Source organism: Ptychodera flava, chromosome 14 (genome assembly GCF_041260155.1).
Source record: "Ptychodera flava strain L36383 chromosome 14, AS_Pfla_20210202, whole genome shotgun sequence".
NCBI lineage: Eukaryota > Metazoa > Hemichordata > Enteropneusta > Ptychoderidae > Ptychodera > Ptychodera flava.
Window position 1 is genome coordinate 19,381,156 of NC_091941.1, and position 19,701 is coordinate 19,400,856.

Genomic DNA, 19,701 nt, shown 5'->3' on the forward strand with positions numbered 1-19,701 from the left:
AGAAAAAAGGAGTTAGGATCAACTCAAAAGTATGACAACTTAAATGGTAACTATTTGTGCAATAAATATTTTGTGTCTACAATATCTTGTGTAAAAACGAGCATTAAGTCGTGCCAGCATGGTAGGATAAGAAGAAAATTTTTGACACCGTAGTCTTCACCATTGCTATTTTGTGGTTACGTCATCGTACTTCACAGCCAAGCTTCAATAGAGTTTACTGCGAGCAAGATTTGCAAGCAATTAAGTTATAAAACTACTAAATTAACAGAAAAAATGAAAACAAATTGAAAAGCCATGATATATTTTCATTTGGGATAAAACATCACACCGTTCGAAAAAATCATGCAGCAGTGAGGGTGCTGCATGTTTGCAGCCCTCTTTATGTCAAGGCAACGGTCACCCCATACAGTACGCTGCACCAGGGTGCCGAGTAGTCCCAGTCATCTCGGCAAGCTGTCACATGCTGGCTTCAAGGCTACAAACACCTGTGACCAAGAGGAGTATCTTCAAAATATCTTTATCCAAAACCCATCTACTACAAACAGCCAACTGTCATTGAAATTACATACCTGTGTGAGCTTATGGGCCCTGTCCCGGAATGGTATTATTATATAATTGACGATTTTCAGTTGTCTGACTAGACAAGAATTCCAGACGTTATGTATGCAGTGTAAACATCATCCTGCAACAAATTATAATGTGAATAGACACGTCTGCGCGCTATTCATTATCGTTACCTGTGGCCATCATCCGACAGGAAAAACCAGATTACTCACACACTCATCAAGAGTGCAGGAAGTTTGCAAAAACACTCGTGAATAGAGCGTTGACCCTCCATTTCGACTGAGTTCAATGAACATTTGGCTACTTAAGCTGAAATGGTAATTACCAAAATAGCTTGTTTTGGTCCAGTGTCAGTTAAAACACGGTCCTTTTGTCCTTTTGTGGAGGGACCGTGGTAAAATGGTTCTATAAATGGGAAATGGGGAATGCCCTCTGACAGAAAATTGATGATTTGCTGCTCATCTTGTGCTCACTTACCCAAAATGTGTGCAAGTTGATGTACCTCTATAGACAGTTTTGCTTTTTAAGCAGTGAGCCAGTGCTGGGCAAGTTGTTGCGTTTCTCTGAAAAAGTGTAAAGTCACACTTTAGAACCTGGCATGAAATCATTACAGTCATATTGTTGGTTTTCTTGTTGTCATTATAGGTATTTTTTGTCTTAACATTTTAATCAATGCTCATGTGAAAAAGGCGACTGTCGTTGATATATAATTTCTAGAGAGATTGATCATTTGAAGGGATACACCAATACAAATATTTGGTTTCCAAATTTCATCACCACACATAGGAATAAAAGTAACGTACATACCATCATTTCCCATGTTTGCCAAAATGAAATGATGCACTTGAACAGGAATGTGGTGATGTTCACGGAATGACAAAAGATATAACAATGCCTATAGAAGCTTTGAATGGAGATTTGTACACGTAACATATACTCAGCACTATGTTAGCCAGCTATTCAAGCTTTGTTCTGAACACAGTGTACGGGGATATGCAAGTTATAAATGTCCTGAAAAATAATAGGTAAAAGATTTGAAAAAGTAAAACTGGGCAAAGGTTGTCATCTGTAACTGTTTTCTCTCACAGAAGGGAAAATGAATCATGAAATTAGCAAGAACAATAAACTACCTTTTGTAGATTGTAAAATTTTACTATTCAAGATTGCCCCAGAATAGCCTCAATAACACTTTGCTTTCGTGTCATTCAGATAAGTGATTCATATTTCTTTAAAAAGAGATTAATATCATTAGAACTCCTGGCTCCTTCAGGGAGCCTTGCACAATATTCGAAAAAAAAACTACACATGTGACATGACCAAACAACAATTCTAACAAACCAGAATGGAGATATCCACAGAAACCTGAGAACTAAACTTCAAAGGGGAGAAGAAAGAGATTTCCTTAAAGGCAATTTTTCACCCCAAGGAACACAAGTGCAAACCCTCAAACGTTGAAATTTCTTCACAATTTGAAGAAGTCTGAACATGGCTAATCCAGGGAACTTGTACATCTAATTTCAATAGCAAAGACAGGTTTTCTGCAAAGATGGGTTATCAACCTCAAATATACTCATATACATATGTTTTCTGCAAAGAAGGGTTTTCTGCAAACCAAAAATTGGACAAAAATGCCCAAAAGTTTCTTTCAAATTAGAAAACTGCCGACATACCGTACTGCACAAAATAATCTATATAGACTAAACCTGGTAGGTACAATAAGATCTTCAAAACAATCTGACCAGTAATGTCTGAACTTTTTATTTTAATACTGTTAATTCATTTGCAGCCATTTACTCTATCATATGATGGGTGCACACCACATCTCCATGATAAGGATATTTACATGCACAGACAATGGCTTTGCACATCTAAATATTCATGACATTGGAAACCAGATGGATACCATTCCTGTATTAAAGCTCCTACTTACGTTCCAGATAATGGCGAATGGAAGGCAAAAATAAGTACTGATGTGATAGCAAAGTTGTGAAGTAAAGACGTACGTAAAATGTTGAGTTCATTCATATCTTACTTATAAGCTATATGTATGTTTGCAACTTCTGTCCTAGCATTACTTCCTTGGTTTTAGAATACGATGTAATAAAAATAATATGTGTTTGGGTACACATAACAAATTTCTCCAGATCATAGCTCACTTCCTCTTTATAAAAATATTGAACTTTCACTGTCACTTTGAACTTGGTCAAATGACAGACCATCGTTTTGGGTTTCTCCTTGTATGAGTGTGTTGGTTTACCCTTGTAATATACAACTCCAAGACCAAATTGCAACAAGCAATGTATGACTGTAAAAGTACACTTACCTATGATCTCAAACATGCAGACAAAATTAGTTTCATATACAACCAAAAACCCATGGCAAAGACACTGGTGGTAAGGTGTACTCCATATAAAATCTTCAATTGCAGATTGAATGCAACTGCTTGAAGAAAAAGATGAGAATTGACTTACCAGTTAATGTATTTTGGACACCTGTACATAAGCTAGAACTGTTGTGAAGGCCAGGCATTGCAGTCTGAGCTTATAAACGGATGTAAATATTGTACTTTTATTTTTTGTTTGCTATTTTGTTTTGTTATTTTTTATGAGGATTATTTATGATGAAGGACGATTTTTTGCTGCAAATTTTAGAAGTGAGGTCAAGGCTTCATATGTGAACACTGAAGTTCATTGAACATACCTGTCATGTTCCAGCATGCCAACCATTCTGTGACAACCAGCAGTGTAGTACCAGCAACCTTTTTCATACCTCAGCAGCTGGTATTTACAACTGGGCACTTTTCAGAAAAACTAGGATGTACTTGGTATCAAATATAGTCAGTCTAGACGGTAAATGATATCAGCACAGAGGACATTGAACTGCTTCAATTTTTTCACCTGGTGAAAAAAAAGGATGAAAATTCTCAAAAGCAGAAATATCTCACCACATTTGGGGAAAATATGCTTCACTGTAAATGCTTCAACAATGCAAAATGTATTTGTTGCGCGACGATGAGACATGGACAATTTTCAACATTGCAAAAAGTATTTGCTGTGAGACGATGAGACATGGAAAATATGAAAGTATCAGACAGGAAAGATGTTATAACTATGAAATTCTGCCACTGAGGGCACTCTTCGGATACTCAGTACTTAGGGGCCGTCGATAATAAAAGCTGATGCATGACAAATGTACTTCTTTCAATTAAGTGGGTTTAAGGGGGGGGGGGAAGCTCATTTTGTTTTGTGTGTTTCAAAATAGCACAAGGATTTTTGTCTATTATTTTATAAACCATGACCACTTGCGCTTGTGAGAAAAATGCGAAGCTGGATTTACTGCAGGATTGTAGAGTTCAAAAAAAAAGTTCAAACCTGAATTTACAAAAGAAACACTATTGCAATTTTATTTTTGAATTGAAATTGATACACTTTTCTGTATAGAGCTGCGCAGTGCAGTGACACATGTGGTACGTGTAGCGGTCAACCGACATTTTGAGTGTAAAATGTTCTGTGTCTTTTAAAAGTGAAACGCATAAAGTGGAGGTTTATTTATTAATGTGCACTTTCAGTATTTTTTCATGGGCGCGCCGATCGGAGAGATGCGTGTAGATTTGTCAGAAACTTCATCATAATACAAAATTGATTTTGCATAAGAGCTTTCGTTTTGAGGGGGGAGGGAGGGGGTTTCAAGTAAAACGAAGAAATTACGTTTCTTGTGCATCAGCTTTTATTACCGGTATCAATGGCCCCTTAGGCAATTGTGTTAAAGGTCAAATGTGCCTCTGGGGCTGATATTTGTACACTCAAACTTTTACCTTTGGCCTTCCACTTATGGGGGCTCATTTTGAAGCTTATGAAGAAAACAAAGTTTTTAACATCTTAGTTTTTGTGAACATCAGAAATTGTAGAGATTGCAGCCATTTTGAATTTCAAAAATCAGTATACTTTAAAACCATTAACTCTTTTGGTGATAAGGATAAGCTCTTCAAGATCTTTTATTGAGGTTTAAAAGGCTCATGCTCAAACAGTCTACATCAGTTATTTTGGCTACGCTGAATACTCAACCTCAACTTATGAGGAACATATTTGTTGATGTGATCAATAAATATATGCGAAGGATAAAACCAAAGTAATCTGACTGGCTAATAACAGGGAGATCGTATGTAGACTGTATGGGTGTTCTTCACTTCCACTCCTGTATGCCCATGTGGTAAGATTCATTCTTGTGCAGTACTGTGCAACTCCACCCTTAGACGACTGAGTAAATTAGTGCCATGCTTTGGACTTGGTAGAGGTCTTTCTACTGCATTTCAATGAATACCCAGGTACTCCCTCATGCAGCAATCTACAGGAGAGAAATTAACACTCCCTCCTAGACTTCACACACACACACACACACACACACACACACACACACACACACACTGCGGCAAAACTTTCTAAGATATGTGTAGGATGACATTTATTCTCACTTACGAAAAGTATACAATTCTATTTGCAAATATACATACATACATATACAGAATATCAATTGCACTAAAGTTGCCAATTTTACAACATTTTCAGTCAACTACATCTAATGTGAATATATACATCACTGCCTATCTATTACATGTACTTTACAGAATCGACAAATATTTTAAAACAGTTACTATGAGCATTAAATACAAGCAGTTGCATGCAATATCATACACAAGCATTTTGACAAAAAACATGTAACTATGGTAAGTAGATGCTTTATATATATATATATATATATATATATATATATATATATATATATATATATATATATATATATATATATATATATATATATATATATATATATATATATATATTATATATATATATATATATATATATATATATATATATATATATATATATATATATATATATATATATATATATATATATATATATATATATATATATATATATATATATATATATATATATATATATATATTTTGATTTGTGGTGAAACCTTACTTAATACACAGACATGAGTGAATGTGAGCAGGCTGCACTCATGCCATGCATGCTTATTTGTGGAAGGGTGGTACAAGACTGAAAGATTCAGACGCGTGCGGGCGCTCCGGCGCACTGCGACCTACGACCCTGTGGTAAAGGGTCGTAGGTCGCAGTGCGCCGGAGCGCCCGCACGCGACTGAATCTTTCAGTCTAGGGTGGTACATGTGAATGAAATTACACAGTACACAACTTATGTCCAAGCTTTCACAAACAATACAAAAGCTACTGTTTTTCTCAGCTATGGGAAAGGATATGTTAATTTCTTTTTCATGAAAAAGCTGCCCATCTTTCTTTCCTGTAAATTCAGCATCTTTTTTTTTTAGCTGCCAACATATCAAACTCTTGGTCTCGTAAAGATTGTTAAAAAAAGAAGCGTAGAATCGCTAATGCAATAGGTAGGCACCTTATGTACTCTGTGTTCTGTTATCATATCTTTAGCTAGGATATGCGGTGCAGAAACCCTTGCATGTAATGTGTTACAAAAATGTGATGTCATTACAGTGTTCTCCCAAGAGTGGCCACTACTCTTTAATTATGGTAAAACAATAGAAATTCATTTACATAACAAATAATTGAATTGTTATGAAAATTAGCTGCTATGCCATCACAAATTTCTGGAAATTATCAGATGTAAACGTGATGTTTGAAAATGTCATCACAATCACTGAAGCCAGTTGCATTTACCTGTAAGATGTGGAAAACACACACATCTACTGAAGTCTCTCATGTAGAGCTACAAGTCTGGACATATGGATTTAAAACTAGAATAATTAAGTTTTCAACCACAGAACTAAATTAATTATAAAATTTCACTTGAAACAATCTTTTAGCAAGTAACAAAGTTAGGATAAATATAATTTTGTTTTAAATATTGCAACTCTATGAATTGTATGACTGATTAATTGATTAAGTGTTTAAAGGTTACATAACTATTAGAATGTCTCAGATATGAATTGTCAAAGTAGTTATAAAATACAAATTGCTGAGAATGTGGACTATAGACTCTCACAGCCCCTTGACAGCTATGCCTCAGCCCTCAGCTTGCTCAGTGAGCCTCACTAGCTAGAAAGACCGTTGAGGACGCATCACCATATGGTTGAAGATAGTCAGAGCTGCATAGCAAACGAGGGACAGTGAGAGAGTCTAGATGGACTAGTGTTCCCTCCTGAATGACATTACATTTCAAAGGATTAACTTATGAGAATAAACTACACTTATGGTGGGCCCGACTTAACGGTTGATACAACGTCATACACAATTCATTGATTTTTGCCTACAGCATCTTTCGTTATGGAATGTTACATCCCCAGAGGTACACTAGCATCATAGTAAAAAAATACTCATACATAGAAAACAAATATGTAACTGTAAAGTCCATGGACAATATATACAATATACAGATAGTTGTATAACATAAACTAAATTGTAACAAAATGTTTTCATGGGAAATTTAAGGAAAGACATTCGCTGGTAATTAGTTATTACTGCTACACACTAAATGAACTAAATGATTGCACACGGTAAAATCATCAGATTTGAAATGTTTACAAAAACAGAATAAGTTTTTTGTAAGAACAGCTGAGAAAGATGGCTTAGCACATTTTTTGTTTTTTTCAAGAAAAAAAAATGTTAGTACAATTGACGATGTTGATGTTTGCACTATACTGCCATGACCTAACTTGATTAACAGCCTCATCCATTATACAAAATAAAATGTGTGTCACAAAAGAAGTAAGAATTCAACAGCAAACATGCAATGGGAAAGCAAGTGATATAGCCACTAAAAAAATTAACAATCGCTTCTGGCAAGCTGGTACAATGTTTATCTCAAACAGAGCAAAGACAATAAAATAGCGATAACCAACCAACACTTGTAAAATACAAACATGTAGAATGGTCTAGTACAGTCTTGAGAGGTGAACTGGTATAAATTAATTTAGTGACAGGTAAATAGCAAGTGTATATAAATAGGCAGCAAAAACTTCATAATAGTTCTCCTTGGATTGTCAAGATAGAGTGACAAATTTTGTCGTGTAGCATTGAACTACCATAAAAACCCCTTTAGTTACAAGTTTGATACATTTTTCAGCATTTTTGCTCTGTCTGCATAACACACTTTTTTTGTTTTATTTTCCCAAATCATATTGAAATGCCGACAGTTCAACTCATCAACATAACTTTGACATGTGTACTGAAATACACCATGTTATTATTGACCACTGAATTTCAGTCCCGGCTTGCATTACTTTGTAAACAATAACTTTGTACACACACACCATGCACAACATTTTGTGTTGGCAATGCTGGTAGAGTACTTCATTATGATTCTGAAGAAGAGAAAAGTAAACTCGCTTTCTAGAAGCAAATTAATTAAAATACTATCAAACAGAAATTACATTATCCCTTTGGCAAAAGAGTGTACATACATTCTTCTGAGATGGATTCACATATTTCTGGGAAATTAAGAAGTTTTTCCACATAAACAGACATCTATGTTTTGGATGAGAAAATTCTTCAAGTTGTGAATTAATGTAAATTCGTATGTGAACCTTTCATTACCATTGGACTCCACATATGACAATTGAATGGCACAGAGATTTGGGTATATTGTTTTGAATTACATCAGTAACTGGTAATGGTTATAAAAATTGTCAGCCTTCAAGTAATTTTCTCACTTTTGTACGTGGCTTTCCTCTAAACTATTGAGACTTGTATAGTAACATGACCAAAATTTGTTGTGTCTGTTCTAATTCAGTGGTCAGACAATCTTGGAGCAGTAATCAGCATCACAGAAAATATTTAATTCCATAAGTTTATGCCTCGAAGCTGACCACTAAATGTCTTTATATTGACCATGGCCTAATTTCAAAGACTTAAAAATATAAAATGGCTGTAAATCAAACAGGCAACCATGAAGACCAAGCCAAACAACCAACAACTACGACCAGTGCATTTTTTTTCCTAAAATGGTCTTCTGATGGCATCAATTTACCAATCAGGGTGGTGAACCCTTTTGATATATATTTAAATATTATGCAATTGTGCAAATATAGAATAAAAAAGTGTCGTTTCTTTAGCATCAATATATACAGATATATGCAACGAATAGTTGCTCAATACACAATTATATAAGTAGCTACAGGTGTGATGTGCCTTCTTTCAAGATAAATTGGAAAATTCGATATTTCACAGAATTTCAAAATTTTATGCAGTATGTTGCATGTTTCCAATAATTTGTAATCTTTGAGAGGATAATTTTCCAGTGCAGGACAAATGTTATCGACAATATACCTCTTTTTTGTAAATATGTTTGACAAATAAGTGATCCAAAGAACAATGTGCATAAAGCTCATTAAAAGTCTCCCCCAAAGTCACCCCCTCCAAAGTCATCCCCTCCAAAATCTCCCCCGAAGTCTCCGCCACCAAAATCATCCCCTCCGTAGTCAGCTCCCCAAAGTCTCCTCCTCCATAATCGGCTCCACCGTAGTCCTGTCCGCCATAGTCCTGTTGTGCATCGTACTGCTCCATAGCACCATCATGGTTGTGTTCATGGTAGTGTTCGTGGTGATGTTCATGGTGGTGATCATGAAACCCGTGGTGGTGATGTCCCCAGCCGTATCCCAGACCGGGGCCATGACCCCAACCCCAACCCCATCCCCCATACCCGTAGCCCATTCCCATGCCGTAACCCAGCAGCATGCCGGTGGCCAAGCCGTCGTCTCTGCCACCCCTGTCTTGCACTATCACAGTCTGTTGTTGGGGTCTGTGTCTGACGGGTCCACCCTGCTGTACTGGGTAGGCTCTCCCTGCCTGCTGCTGTGGGTAGGGCTGGCTGGCTCCATACTGTGGTCCTGGTTGCCTAGCGCCATACTGTGGTCCTGAGTATGGTGGAGGTTGACCTGGAAAACAATTCAGCGTTCCAACTCAAAATTGCTATATTTTTGTACAAGATGTAGATTGTACTCAGGCATATCATGTGCAAAACAGCATAAATACAAAGTAACAGAATAACATTTTGGTCATTTTGTACATTTTGCTGATTACAATAAAATAACCATCATTTTGAGGTAGAGCTTATTCAGACATGAATGGGTCTTCTTTTTCCAATTAACATAAAGTATAGACCGTATTACTCTTGGGAAATTAAAAACGTCATCCTGTGCTTTGTGTCAACTGAACTGTGTAAAATGAGGCACACTGCCAAGAATGCTACCGCATGTCACCATAGCAGGCTATTACAATAATAATCATAACATTGGAGATTTTGATGCTGAGGCACAGCTGTGTGTTTGTTGATAACTAGAGTTAGTTTGCAATATCAGTCTCAGCAGAGCTGTCTGATGGAAACTGCTTTATTATCCTATCATAAGCTGTCAATTTAAACGTCAGTGGCATTGCGCTGATCGTTCTGATTCCAGCCCGTACACTAAGTAAAGATATGCTGAAGTTGTCTCTGATGGTTGGCGGTCATATTAGCCCTTCTTGCGCGTAAAATGAAAAGTATGAACAGTACAAACATCGTGATGTTATCTAAGCTCGCCATTTTGAACTTTAAAAGGTCAGAGGTCAGAGAGCTAAAGTTATGCTGGCATATTTTTCCGTTGCAATCATGTCTTAATGGAAACTAAATTTATACTTTGGTCAGGTACTACTTCAGATCAATTTAGCCCTGGATAAATTTGCTTGAGTATAACCAGGGTAAAGACAAAACGGGTAAATTTGGAAACAAAGTACCTATCCAAATCTACTAATTAATACACATACAGATGTACCTCAGAATGAAAATCTTTAATGTAATAACTGTAAAAGATACACGTACACACACAACACACAAGTACATCCACAGGAAGTTGTTACCTTGGGTGACACCTGGCTGAAAACCAGGTGGTGGTGCTGCCGGTTGTTGAGGCTGTGGCATACCAGGACCACCAGGCTGACCTTGGCCTTGACCTTCGGGAGCCTGACCCGGCGGAGGAAGGCCTCTTGCTTGATGGAAAGCCTGCAGCCAGGATCTGATTAAAGCAATGAACGACTGTGGTCAGATGCAACATCCTTTCTTCAAGTACTGGTTTTTGCAGTGAATATTACTTACTGGAGAACTTTGACCATTAAAAAAGACAACCTTTTATTGTACTCTTATAGCCTTAGTATTTAGCGTTGTCTGGTATGTCTCTGAGTTACATATTCACTATCATGTGAAAATGGATCCAATATTAAATATATTCAATAACCGAAAGGCTCAAGAGCAAAAATTGAGTTTCACCTCCCATATTCTGAGAGGGATAGAATACCAGATAATCCCCCAATTAAACGAGACTTACCTGAAGTCGAAGTTTGATGGGTATTCTATGTAGTCATCTATAACACGAAAGGGATCACATGAGAATGCACTGCGCATGCGTAACTTCAGATTTTAAAGGTTGAATGAACACGTCCAAATGTATTCCATGGGAGGGGTCCCAGAAAAAACCAGGGCGGGCATGTGATCCCTTTCGTGTTATAGATGACTACATAGAATACCCATCAAACTTCGACTTCAGGTAAGTCTCGTTTAATTGGGGGATTCTATTACGTCATCAACACTCTAGGAATCACATGAGATTTTAAAGCAAAGACGTGTGAAATGAAACAGAATAAATGTTTCAAATACGAACTGTATTTAATACGGCAAGAACTTTGTCCGTACAACACAAAATACTTGGAACGAAAACACCAAAAAATATCTAAGCCTTCAATACACTATGAGCAAACAGATCAATGTCTGTTGCGGTGGGCTTATCATAAAATTTCGCAAAAGTGCAAAGAGAAGACCAGCCTGCAGTGGCAAGTATATGTTCTATTGGAACAAAACTCTGTTTTGCCCTTGAAGTAGCAACTGCTCTCACACTATGAGCCTTGAACTTGTCAGTGTCAATACCAGATCTAGTCATTACCTCACGAATCCAGCGACTTATGGATGCTTTAGAAACAGCCTTATGTGGTTTCACATAACTGATGAAAAGTTTAGTCTCATTGTCACGAAAATTCTCAGTACGAGACAAATACTCTTTAAGAGTATCACAGACACACAAGAGTTTATCAGGCGTGTAAGGCCGTAAAGTTACAACGGGATTCACATATCCTGGTCGACTCTGCTTAAGTAAACCGGTGAAAATAAATGTATATGAACTCTCTTCTGTAGTCATACTGGACAAGTCTAATAGATGTAAAGATTGACTACGAGCAGCTGTTACTAATGCTAACAGCATTACCAGTTTTAAGGTAAGAGTCTTTAGCGAAAGCTCTACAACTGGAGAACAAGTCTTCAGATAATTCAAAACTTTGCGAACATCCCAAACATGTCTATATCTGGAAACAGTAGGCCGCAGGTTGAAAACTCCTTTCATAAACCTCACAACCAAAGGATGTGCGCCAACAGTCATATGTTGCTTAGTTGAACATAAGGCAGACAAAGCAGATCTAGCTGTGTTCAGAGCACTATAACTGATACCAGAATGGAACAGTTCAGTCAAAAAATCAAGCACTTGTGTTATATCTGGATAAATTGGATCTGCCTTGATTTTACTACAATACTGAAACCATCTCCTGGTGTAAGTTCTGTATTGTCTCTTAGTACTCTGTCGCCATGATGCCATAATGATAGTGGCTGCTCCTGCAGAAATGTTTCGCTTTTCAAGGATTGCCGGACACACGACAGGCCATAAGCTGTAGCTTCTTCCGTAATGGATGAAGCTTCTGAACATTTAGAAGCCTCAACAAGTTGTCTGTCCTTGGTAGTAGCAATGGTAGATCCACTAACATCTGCATCAGTGGTGTGAACCATGACTGTGTCGGCCAAAGTGGTGCAATCAAAATGCCAGTTGCCTGATCTGTCGCAATTTTCTGTGCACACCTCCCCATGAGACTGAAAGGAGGAAAAGCATAAAAATGATAAGATTTCCAGTTTAATGTAAATGCATCAACATGCATGGCATCGGGATCTGGTCTCCATGATATAAAATTTGGCAGCTGAGTGTTAAGCCTAGAGGCAAAAAGATCAACATTTGGAGTTCCCCAAATATTAGCAAAGCGTTTAAATAAAGATGGGTTTAATTGCCACTCAGTCTGTTCATTAAACTGTCTTGATTCATAATCAGCTTCAACATTTCGAGAACCAGGCAAATGTGCAGCAGTAAGCATATTCCCCTCACTTTGCACCACAACCAAATTTTCCTGGCAATATCATTGCAGGCTACTGACTTCACTCCACCCTATTATTAATATAGGCTACAGCAGTGGTATTATCACAAAGTATCTTAACATGTTTGTTTATTACACTTTGCTCAAAAGATCTTAGAGCAAAATATATAGCCTGCATTTCTAAATAATTGATATGGTGTGTGGCTTCCTCTACAGTCCATCTGCCCCCACCTCTTTTTCCTTCACAGCTGACTCCCCAGCCTAACGTGGAAGCATCACATGACATACATATTTGTGGATTACATCTACAAATTTGACGTTTTTCATAGGGTAAATTTTGAACCCACCAGTTCAAATCATTTTTCATTTCCAGAGAAATGACCATTGTGGCATCAAAGTTACCATTCTGTGACTGCAAAGCTCTTATTTTGGCCAACTCAAGAGACCGATAAAACAGTGGGCCAAATTCAACTCCAGAGAAACTGGAAATCATCATGCCAATGACCTTGGCAACTGCACGTATTGTATGAAAGTCTCTAGCAAGCAACTTCGTGCATTGCTCAATCAAATTTTCAACCTTGGCTTGAGTTAAAGTGACAGTCATTGACACAGAGTCAATATCAAAACCTAAGAAGGTAATTCGTTGTGTTGGAACAAGAACAGATTTTTCTGAGTTACAAGTAAATCCAAGCTCCCTTACAAGAGCAACTGTGTCAGACACATTGCGAGTACATAAAATGAAATCATGTCCAACAAGAAAAGAATCATCAATATAACCCATAATTACATGACCCATTCGACGAAGGGTAGCATACACTGGTTTCAGAAGTTTAGTAAACATGCGGGGGGCAGATGCCAATCCATTTGGTAAGCAGGTATACTGAAACAACTGTCCTTTCCAAAGAAATTTCAGATACTTTTGGTGTTCCTCAGCTATAGGAACAGAATAATAAGCATCCTTAAGATCTACTGATGCCATATAACAACCAGGTGTAATAAGGCGTAATGCCGTTTCAAATGTGTCCATCTTGAAATGATGATACTGGACTTGCTCATTTAATTTCTTAAGATTTAGAATCATTCTAAATGAACCATCTTTCTTGGGTACAACAAAAAATGGTGAAACAAAATCATCACTAGAATGCTGTGATTCAGAAATAACACCCTTTGAAAGCAATTTCCTTATTTCTATCTCAACGTTTGCTTCTTCAATCGCACTGAAAGAAGATAAATTTGGCCACTTAATTTGCACAGGTGGTTTATCATCGATAAACTCTATATGGGCGTGAAGAGCGATATCAATAATACGCTCATCAGAAGTAATATTACGCCACTTGCTTTCAAAATGTTTCAGTCTACCTGCTTGAAACGTGACATGATCAGAAATTAATTTCGTACTCACAGATAAAGCAGAAGATGCACTTCCGTTACCAGTCTCTATTTCATCTGTGACTTGACTTGGGTTTCAAACCCTTGGATAGTTTTTTGAAGCCTCATTCAATTGTCTGAAGTTGCCACGACCTCTACCTCTGAAACGGAAACCACGTCCCCTCATTCTACCACGGTTATATCCACCTCGCTGTTGCCATGTGCTGATTTTATTACCAGCCCTATTCACTTCCTGTATGTCCTTTACTCTTTTGGTGATATCATCACCAAACAAATGCTCAGTGAAAGGTACTGTAGCAGAGCATAAATGTAGATAGTCGTGCTTGAGGTCTGCTTTCATGCAATCCCGTCTCCTAAGATTTAAAAGACGGTTCGTATTACCAAGAAGCGCTAGAGAGTCTGTACCAAGTCCATCAGCTTTCCTAAATCGATCTTGTCTGACGGACTATCTTTCAACTTGGCTAATTCACAAACAAGTTGAGTAATGCAAATGGCACCCTTGACAAGTGATGCTTGAACAGACTGGAATTGGTGTCCAAACTTCTAGTTTCAGGACGTATGATGTCCCATATCAGTTGGTTACTCTTACACTGGTGAGGCCATCACAATTTTCAGGTCGATTGAATTTCTTTATCAGGTCATTATATTTATCATCAGAGATTCCATCTCTGAAGAGAGCATTAATGATCTTGGCAAAATCGTCATCAATAGGATCCTCACACTGCTCTTTCACAAGAAACTTGCTAGCTATGTCTTTGAACAAACTAGGCTTGTTGACGTCACTCTGCGAGGCGTCGGCAGCTGAAACAGATTCCTCGGACGCGTCCGAAGTAGAGCGTTTCACTTTTACAGGTGGCTCGATAATCTCAATTCCAGTGTCATCCACAAATTCATTGTCACCACCACAGTTGCTCGAGAGTTATTCAGCTCTGGGACTATTCGCCCCATAGACGAGTATTCTGTATACTCGTCTATGGGGCGAATAGTCCCAGAGCTGAATAACTCTCGAGCGACTGTGTCACCACCTTCATAATAACAATCATTCTCAAGTTTGTCCATACGAGCAGTGAGCTTACCCTGATTGTCCTTTATCTCCGTCAGTAAATTCAAAATGGCCGCCGTATCTCCACCAGTTCTGACGTCAGTTCCCATAGAGTCTCTAGTATGACTACTGCTTGTCGAGGCTATGGCATCGCCACTGCCCAGAGTAATAGTATCACGCTTACGTTTAGGACATTTGCCCTTATCTGGACTGGTTGCACAAGCTGCAACATTGCCTGAATCCTTAGAAGCCGAGTCCGTCATTGTCTTAGGTTTAGACGGCATTGTGAAAACACGAACTACTCACCAGTCATAGTAGTAAACAACAACGTTGCTAATAAAAAAGAAATGTTCGAGTAATGGAACTGTAAACTATTACAACTCCTGGAACAAAACGCTGAATGCAACACACCACGTGTATCGCCAGCAAGCTACGCAAAGAGCTACGGAACGCTGCGTGTTTCGTAGCAAGGTCAGCAGCACAACTGAAGTTACGCATGCGCAGTGCATTCTCATGTGATTCCTAGAGTGTTGATGACGTAATAGAATCTTGTCCGGTGGTGAGCACTGTCATAAACATTTTCGGCTTTTTGTGACCTTTTTCAACTACCATGACAAACGCATCTACAATGTTCACACTGACAATATGTAGTTGAGAGTTTGTGCACTAAAATTACGTAATGAATTCCGTTTTCAAATTTGCAAGCTACAACCAGCATATAATCCGCAATAATAATAATAAATTGAAAATTGCAGCTATTCAAATCAAAATATTATTCTACATACGTGAACCTCAATTTTATATGCTATGTATATAAAAGTTCCTGAAGAGAGAATAGATCTGAAATATCAAAATTAGGACCCCTGAAGAATAAATAAATAAACAAAGTTGGAGGAACATACATGAGCTCAGTTTGATCAGCAGCCAGAAAGAAATATGTCTTCCCACCAACTGCAGTCATTGCAAACATATGATCGATTCTGTCTCTATGTGATGGCAGCTTGGGCGCATCGGATGCACACTGTCCTCCGATTCTCAACATTGACACTTCCTGTTTCAGGTTGAGTAAATTCTCCCTGGAGCCTCCTGGACTTTCATACCAGGCTAACTGCCCATCTTGATACGCCACCAGGTACCGCTTTTTCCAACTCTTGAATAGGAAACCCCCTGCAAGTGAATTTAGTCACACACCAATTATCAAGTTGCCTTGGCAAGATTTCACTTTATTGAGGATCACATCATAATAAAAATGTTGTGTTCCCCAAACACTTATGCTTTTAATGAGACAATAACAGAGGATGCTCGTCATGTTAAGTTTCAAGAGTTAGTGTAGAGAGAAATCAACAAACTTGATACTTTGTGAAAATTCATAAAATTTACAAGTTTTGCTTCAGAGAATGAAAATTACATGGCTTTTGGAGGCAATATGAGGTCTCTCTAGCCTGAAAGAATGTTAGGTGAATTGAAAAATTCTGCCAATACCGGTAACCGATTATCCCCTCCCCCCCCCCCCACCCACTAGAATGATAAGTATGATGAATATTTCCTACACTTAACAACATTGTTATTTCCTCCAATAGGAAAGCAATTCCATAGTGAAATATTACACCCAAGCCACAAGTATAGACAGCATTTATGTCCAATCTGCACTTTAATAAACAGCTATCACCGGCTCTGGTATCTAAATACCCACTCTTGATATTAGCTGTTGCCATCAAAGATCATGTATCACACTGAACAAGTACTTTGATCAATTGAATTGGCTGACCTGTTGGTGACCACCATCAGATAACAATCCTATTAAGTTTATTTACACAACATTCAAGCACTTAGCAGCTTTTTAAGGATGCAGATAACTCTGTTGGCTAGCTACCTCATTGATGATAGGCACAGTGTTTGCACAGACTACACAGCTGTTATTAATAGATAAATATCCACTGACACACACATTTACCAATACTATTCAACAGGTTTAACCCTTTGAGCGCTGTAATTTTTCCCACCAAAACTTTAGTGCAACACTTTACCCAAGTTTTTGAATTTTTCTGTAATTTTTTTGATAATTTTGGAGCAAATGGAAATCACATTTCCTTGGCTACAGTTCTTTATCAAAATGTGGGCAAAAATCTGAAAAAAAATTTGACTGAGGTATATTCTGTAAAGGCAACAAAAATTGACTTTGGCACTCAAAGGGTTAATATCCAGTTAGTCCTGTATGTCAATACTCTATGCTTACCATAACGTCGGAGGTATCCTTTCTTCAGTTCTCCTGACATATCTAAAGATAGTAAAATGATACAAAAAATTAGGTACGTTGTTAGCTTCACGTTTCGGATATGTTGCAGTGAATGCTCATGATCCCTTACCCCTACAGTTGAACCGTCCTTAATAGCCATGGAGGTACAATCTCTGCAACTACCTCCATGTTTTGAGCAATGCTACCTCTGGTTAGTGATAAACTTTTATTTGCACAAGGGGATAGGAATGGACCACCCTTCTGTTTTTTGGAGCAGTCTGTTCATATATCGATCACATGTATTTGTTGATATGTGCGCTATAGTGCGCTATACAAGAATGCATATTATTATTATTATTATTATTATTATTATTACTATATGTTAATATATATACAAAAGCACACATTTTAAAACAAAATATATGCACGTTATGAATTCTTACGTTAATCACCTGACCTTGTTTTTCAAATCTGTGGAAAACATAGACTGAAAGATTTGTTGCTCGAGACGCTCTCTACATTCCCCTCTTCTTATGTACGAGGGGAGAGTAAAGCGCTCCCATGAGTGACAGTTCCTTCAGTCTATGGAAAACGCTAATACCATTATTATACTATTTTTACCAGTGAAGAGTGATGAGCGTACAAGTTAGTTCCTGCTGTCTTTAAAATAAAAAAAAAGCCTAGTTGACATTGACTTTTTCATAGTTTTGATAATAGTTGTACATTATCAGCATCAGTTTATCAGTTGATTAACTGAGGCTTGTGGAAATGCTTAGAACTCCACTTGTCAGTGTAGATACAGCTTGCATCATGGGCATTGTTAGTATTAAACACAAATGAACAGAAATTACACATGACAGTTAAATTGGCAGATAACTAACTGGGTACACAATATGCACTTCTTTTCCCGAAAATAATGAAATTTTCAATTTCATCCGATTCTATGTTAAAAGGCTTGTGAAGCCTGTTTGTGCATTCAGAAGTGTGTTGTTGTGTAATAAAGTTGTTGTTAATATTAGTACTGTTAGCATAACAGTAATACCGGAAGTAGTAATAGTAGTAGTATCAATACAGTAGTCAACACCAACCGTAAATGTGTACACGAATAATATTCAATACTGACACAAATGGTTGAAATTATGCCATCCCATTGCTATGCAAGACAGATAAAACTTCCAAACGAATTATCATCTCGCACTTTGGACGAAAAAGTTCGACATTTATATAAGGTAAGTCATTTTAGCCCACGGTCCGGGCATAGGCGAAGTGTTCGCAACGGCGTCGTTACCATAATAATACAACGTACTGTGTACTACACATAACATGTCATAAAAAATGCCGAGTCGGCGACTGGTGATTACAGTACGAACAACATACTTTCAGTTTGAACTGAATTTGAGCTTCCGCAGATCATATTACCGAACGTATTTCGTAACCTATCTCCTCTTCACAGTGTGTTCTTTGAAATGTGTCGACTTTTCACATTGAGGAGGCTGCTGATAAATGCTGATACCGACGACACATCGCCACCTTCGTACCGATGCACCGCGTATCAGATCCCGTTCACTGACCGAGTCGTGTTTGGCTGTTTATTTTCTCTCCTCAGCAGTACATCCGGGTACTTTTCTGAGGGTCCTTTCCTTCAGAAGAAAATGCAATATGCCCACAGGCCCGTGTGGAATCCATACATATTGCAAACACATGTTGACATATTGAAAGTCATTCGGTAAAAGATAAATACACTTTCTTTCGGAAAAACAAAAATAGTATGCATTGTATATTAGCTCACTTTTCAAATGAAACGGCACAAGTTAGGCCTACATACTCGTTTGGGACAATTCTACATACATAAGTTAGCCTACTGTCTTTGAACATTTGTTTCGCATGCTAGCCGACATCAATAGTGTCTGATGTTTTGAATTCTCACATAACAGATACTGCCGCGATGACATATACATGTAGTAGGCCTATATGTTTGGCAAACAAGTAGAGTTACTCGATTGAAATCTATTTTTTTTTAGACCCCCTCAATACCCCCAAAAATTTCAAGTAGGCCTACCCCCGTCCCTATATCAAAATTTTTCAAGTCCACCAGCCAAATCATCATATAGCCGCATATTAGTTAGGGATGCACGCAAAGGAAAAATAAACACGTATTGGGTATTTCTGCTCGCAGATGTTCAACACTACCTGTTATAGCAGTTTGTAGAGCCATATTCCCAAGGCAAGTTCTTAAATTAATTCGTTTTTGAACG

At 37.7% G+C, this 19,701-nt stretch overlaps 2 protein-coding genes and 1 long non-coding RNA gene across 4 annotated transcripts in view; all 3 read right to left on the reverse strand.

The window, feature by feature from the left end:
- LOC139149648 (potassium channel, subfamily K, member 16-like) overlaps positions 1-592 on the reverse strand; it is a 30,739-nt gene extending 30,147 nt beyond the window's left edge. Inside the window, exon 1 of the mRNA XM_070721495.1 lies at positions 570-592. The gene's annotated coding sequence lies outside the window, so the exon portion shown is untranslated. The remainder of the gene's footprint in view (positions 1-569) is intronic.
- A 4,418-nt stretch (positions 593-5,010) lies between these two features.
- Positions 5,011-19,037, reverse strand: LOC139149649 (uncharacterized). Of its 2 annotated transcripts, none has more exons than XM_070721497.1 (5): positions 18,866-19,037; positions 17,447-17,488; positions 16,113-16,377; positions 10,458-10,612; positions 5,011-9,499 (listed from the first exon to the last, which is right to left on the reverse strand). In XM_070721497.1, the coding sequence occupies exons 2-5, from the start codon at positions 17,484-17,486 to the stop codon at positions 8,877-8,879; spliced, it is 1,083 nt and encodes a 360-aa protein (XP_070577598.1). In that variant the 5' UTR covers positions 17,487-17,488; positions 18,866-19,037; the 3' UTR covers positions 5,011-8,876. The 2 variants fall into 2 exon arrangements, with proteins under 2 accessions (XP_070577598.1, XP_070577597.1); XM_070721496.1 differs by having other exon boundaries at positions 18,824-19,037.
- On the reverse strand, positions 11,235-14,245 carry LOC139149651 (uncharacterized). Its single transcript, XR_011556129.1, has 2 exons — positions 14,182-14,245; positions 11,235-12,504 (listed from the first exon to the last, which is right to left on the reverse strand). It is a non-coding gene; the product is annotated as an uncharacterized lncRNA (long non-coding RNA).
- Positions 19,038-19,701: the final 664 nt, after the last annotated feature.

Excerpts from the sequence above, each read along its gene's own strand:
- LOC139149649 (XM_070721496.1), bottom strand. The coding sequence starts at position 18,860 with ATGATCTGCGGAAGCTCAAATTCAGTTCAAACTGAAA. Across the intron at positions 17,489-18,823 it reads AAATTCAGTTCAAACTGAAA|ATATGTCAGGAGAACTGAAG; the intron begins GTATGTTGTTCG and ends TACTATCTTTAG. Across the intron at positions 10,613-16,112 it reads GCTGATCAAACTGAGCTCAT|ATCCTGGCTGCAGGCTTTCC; the intron begins GTATGTTCCTCC and ends TGCTTTAATCAG.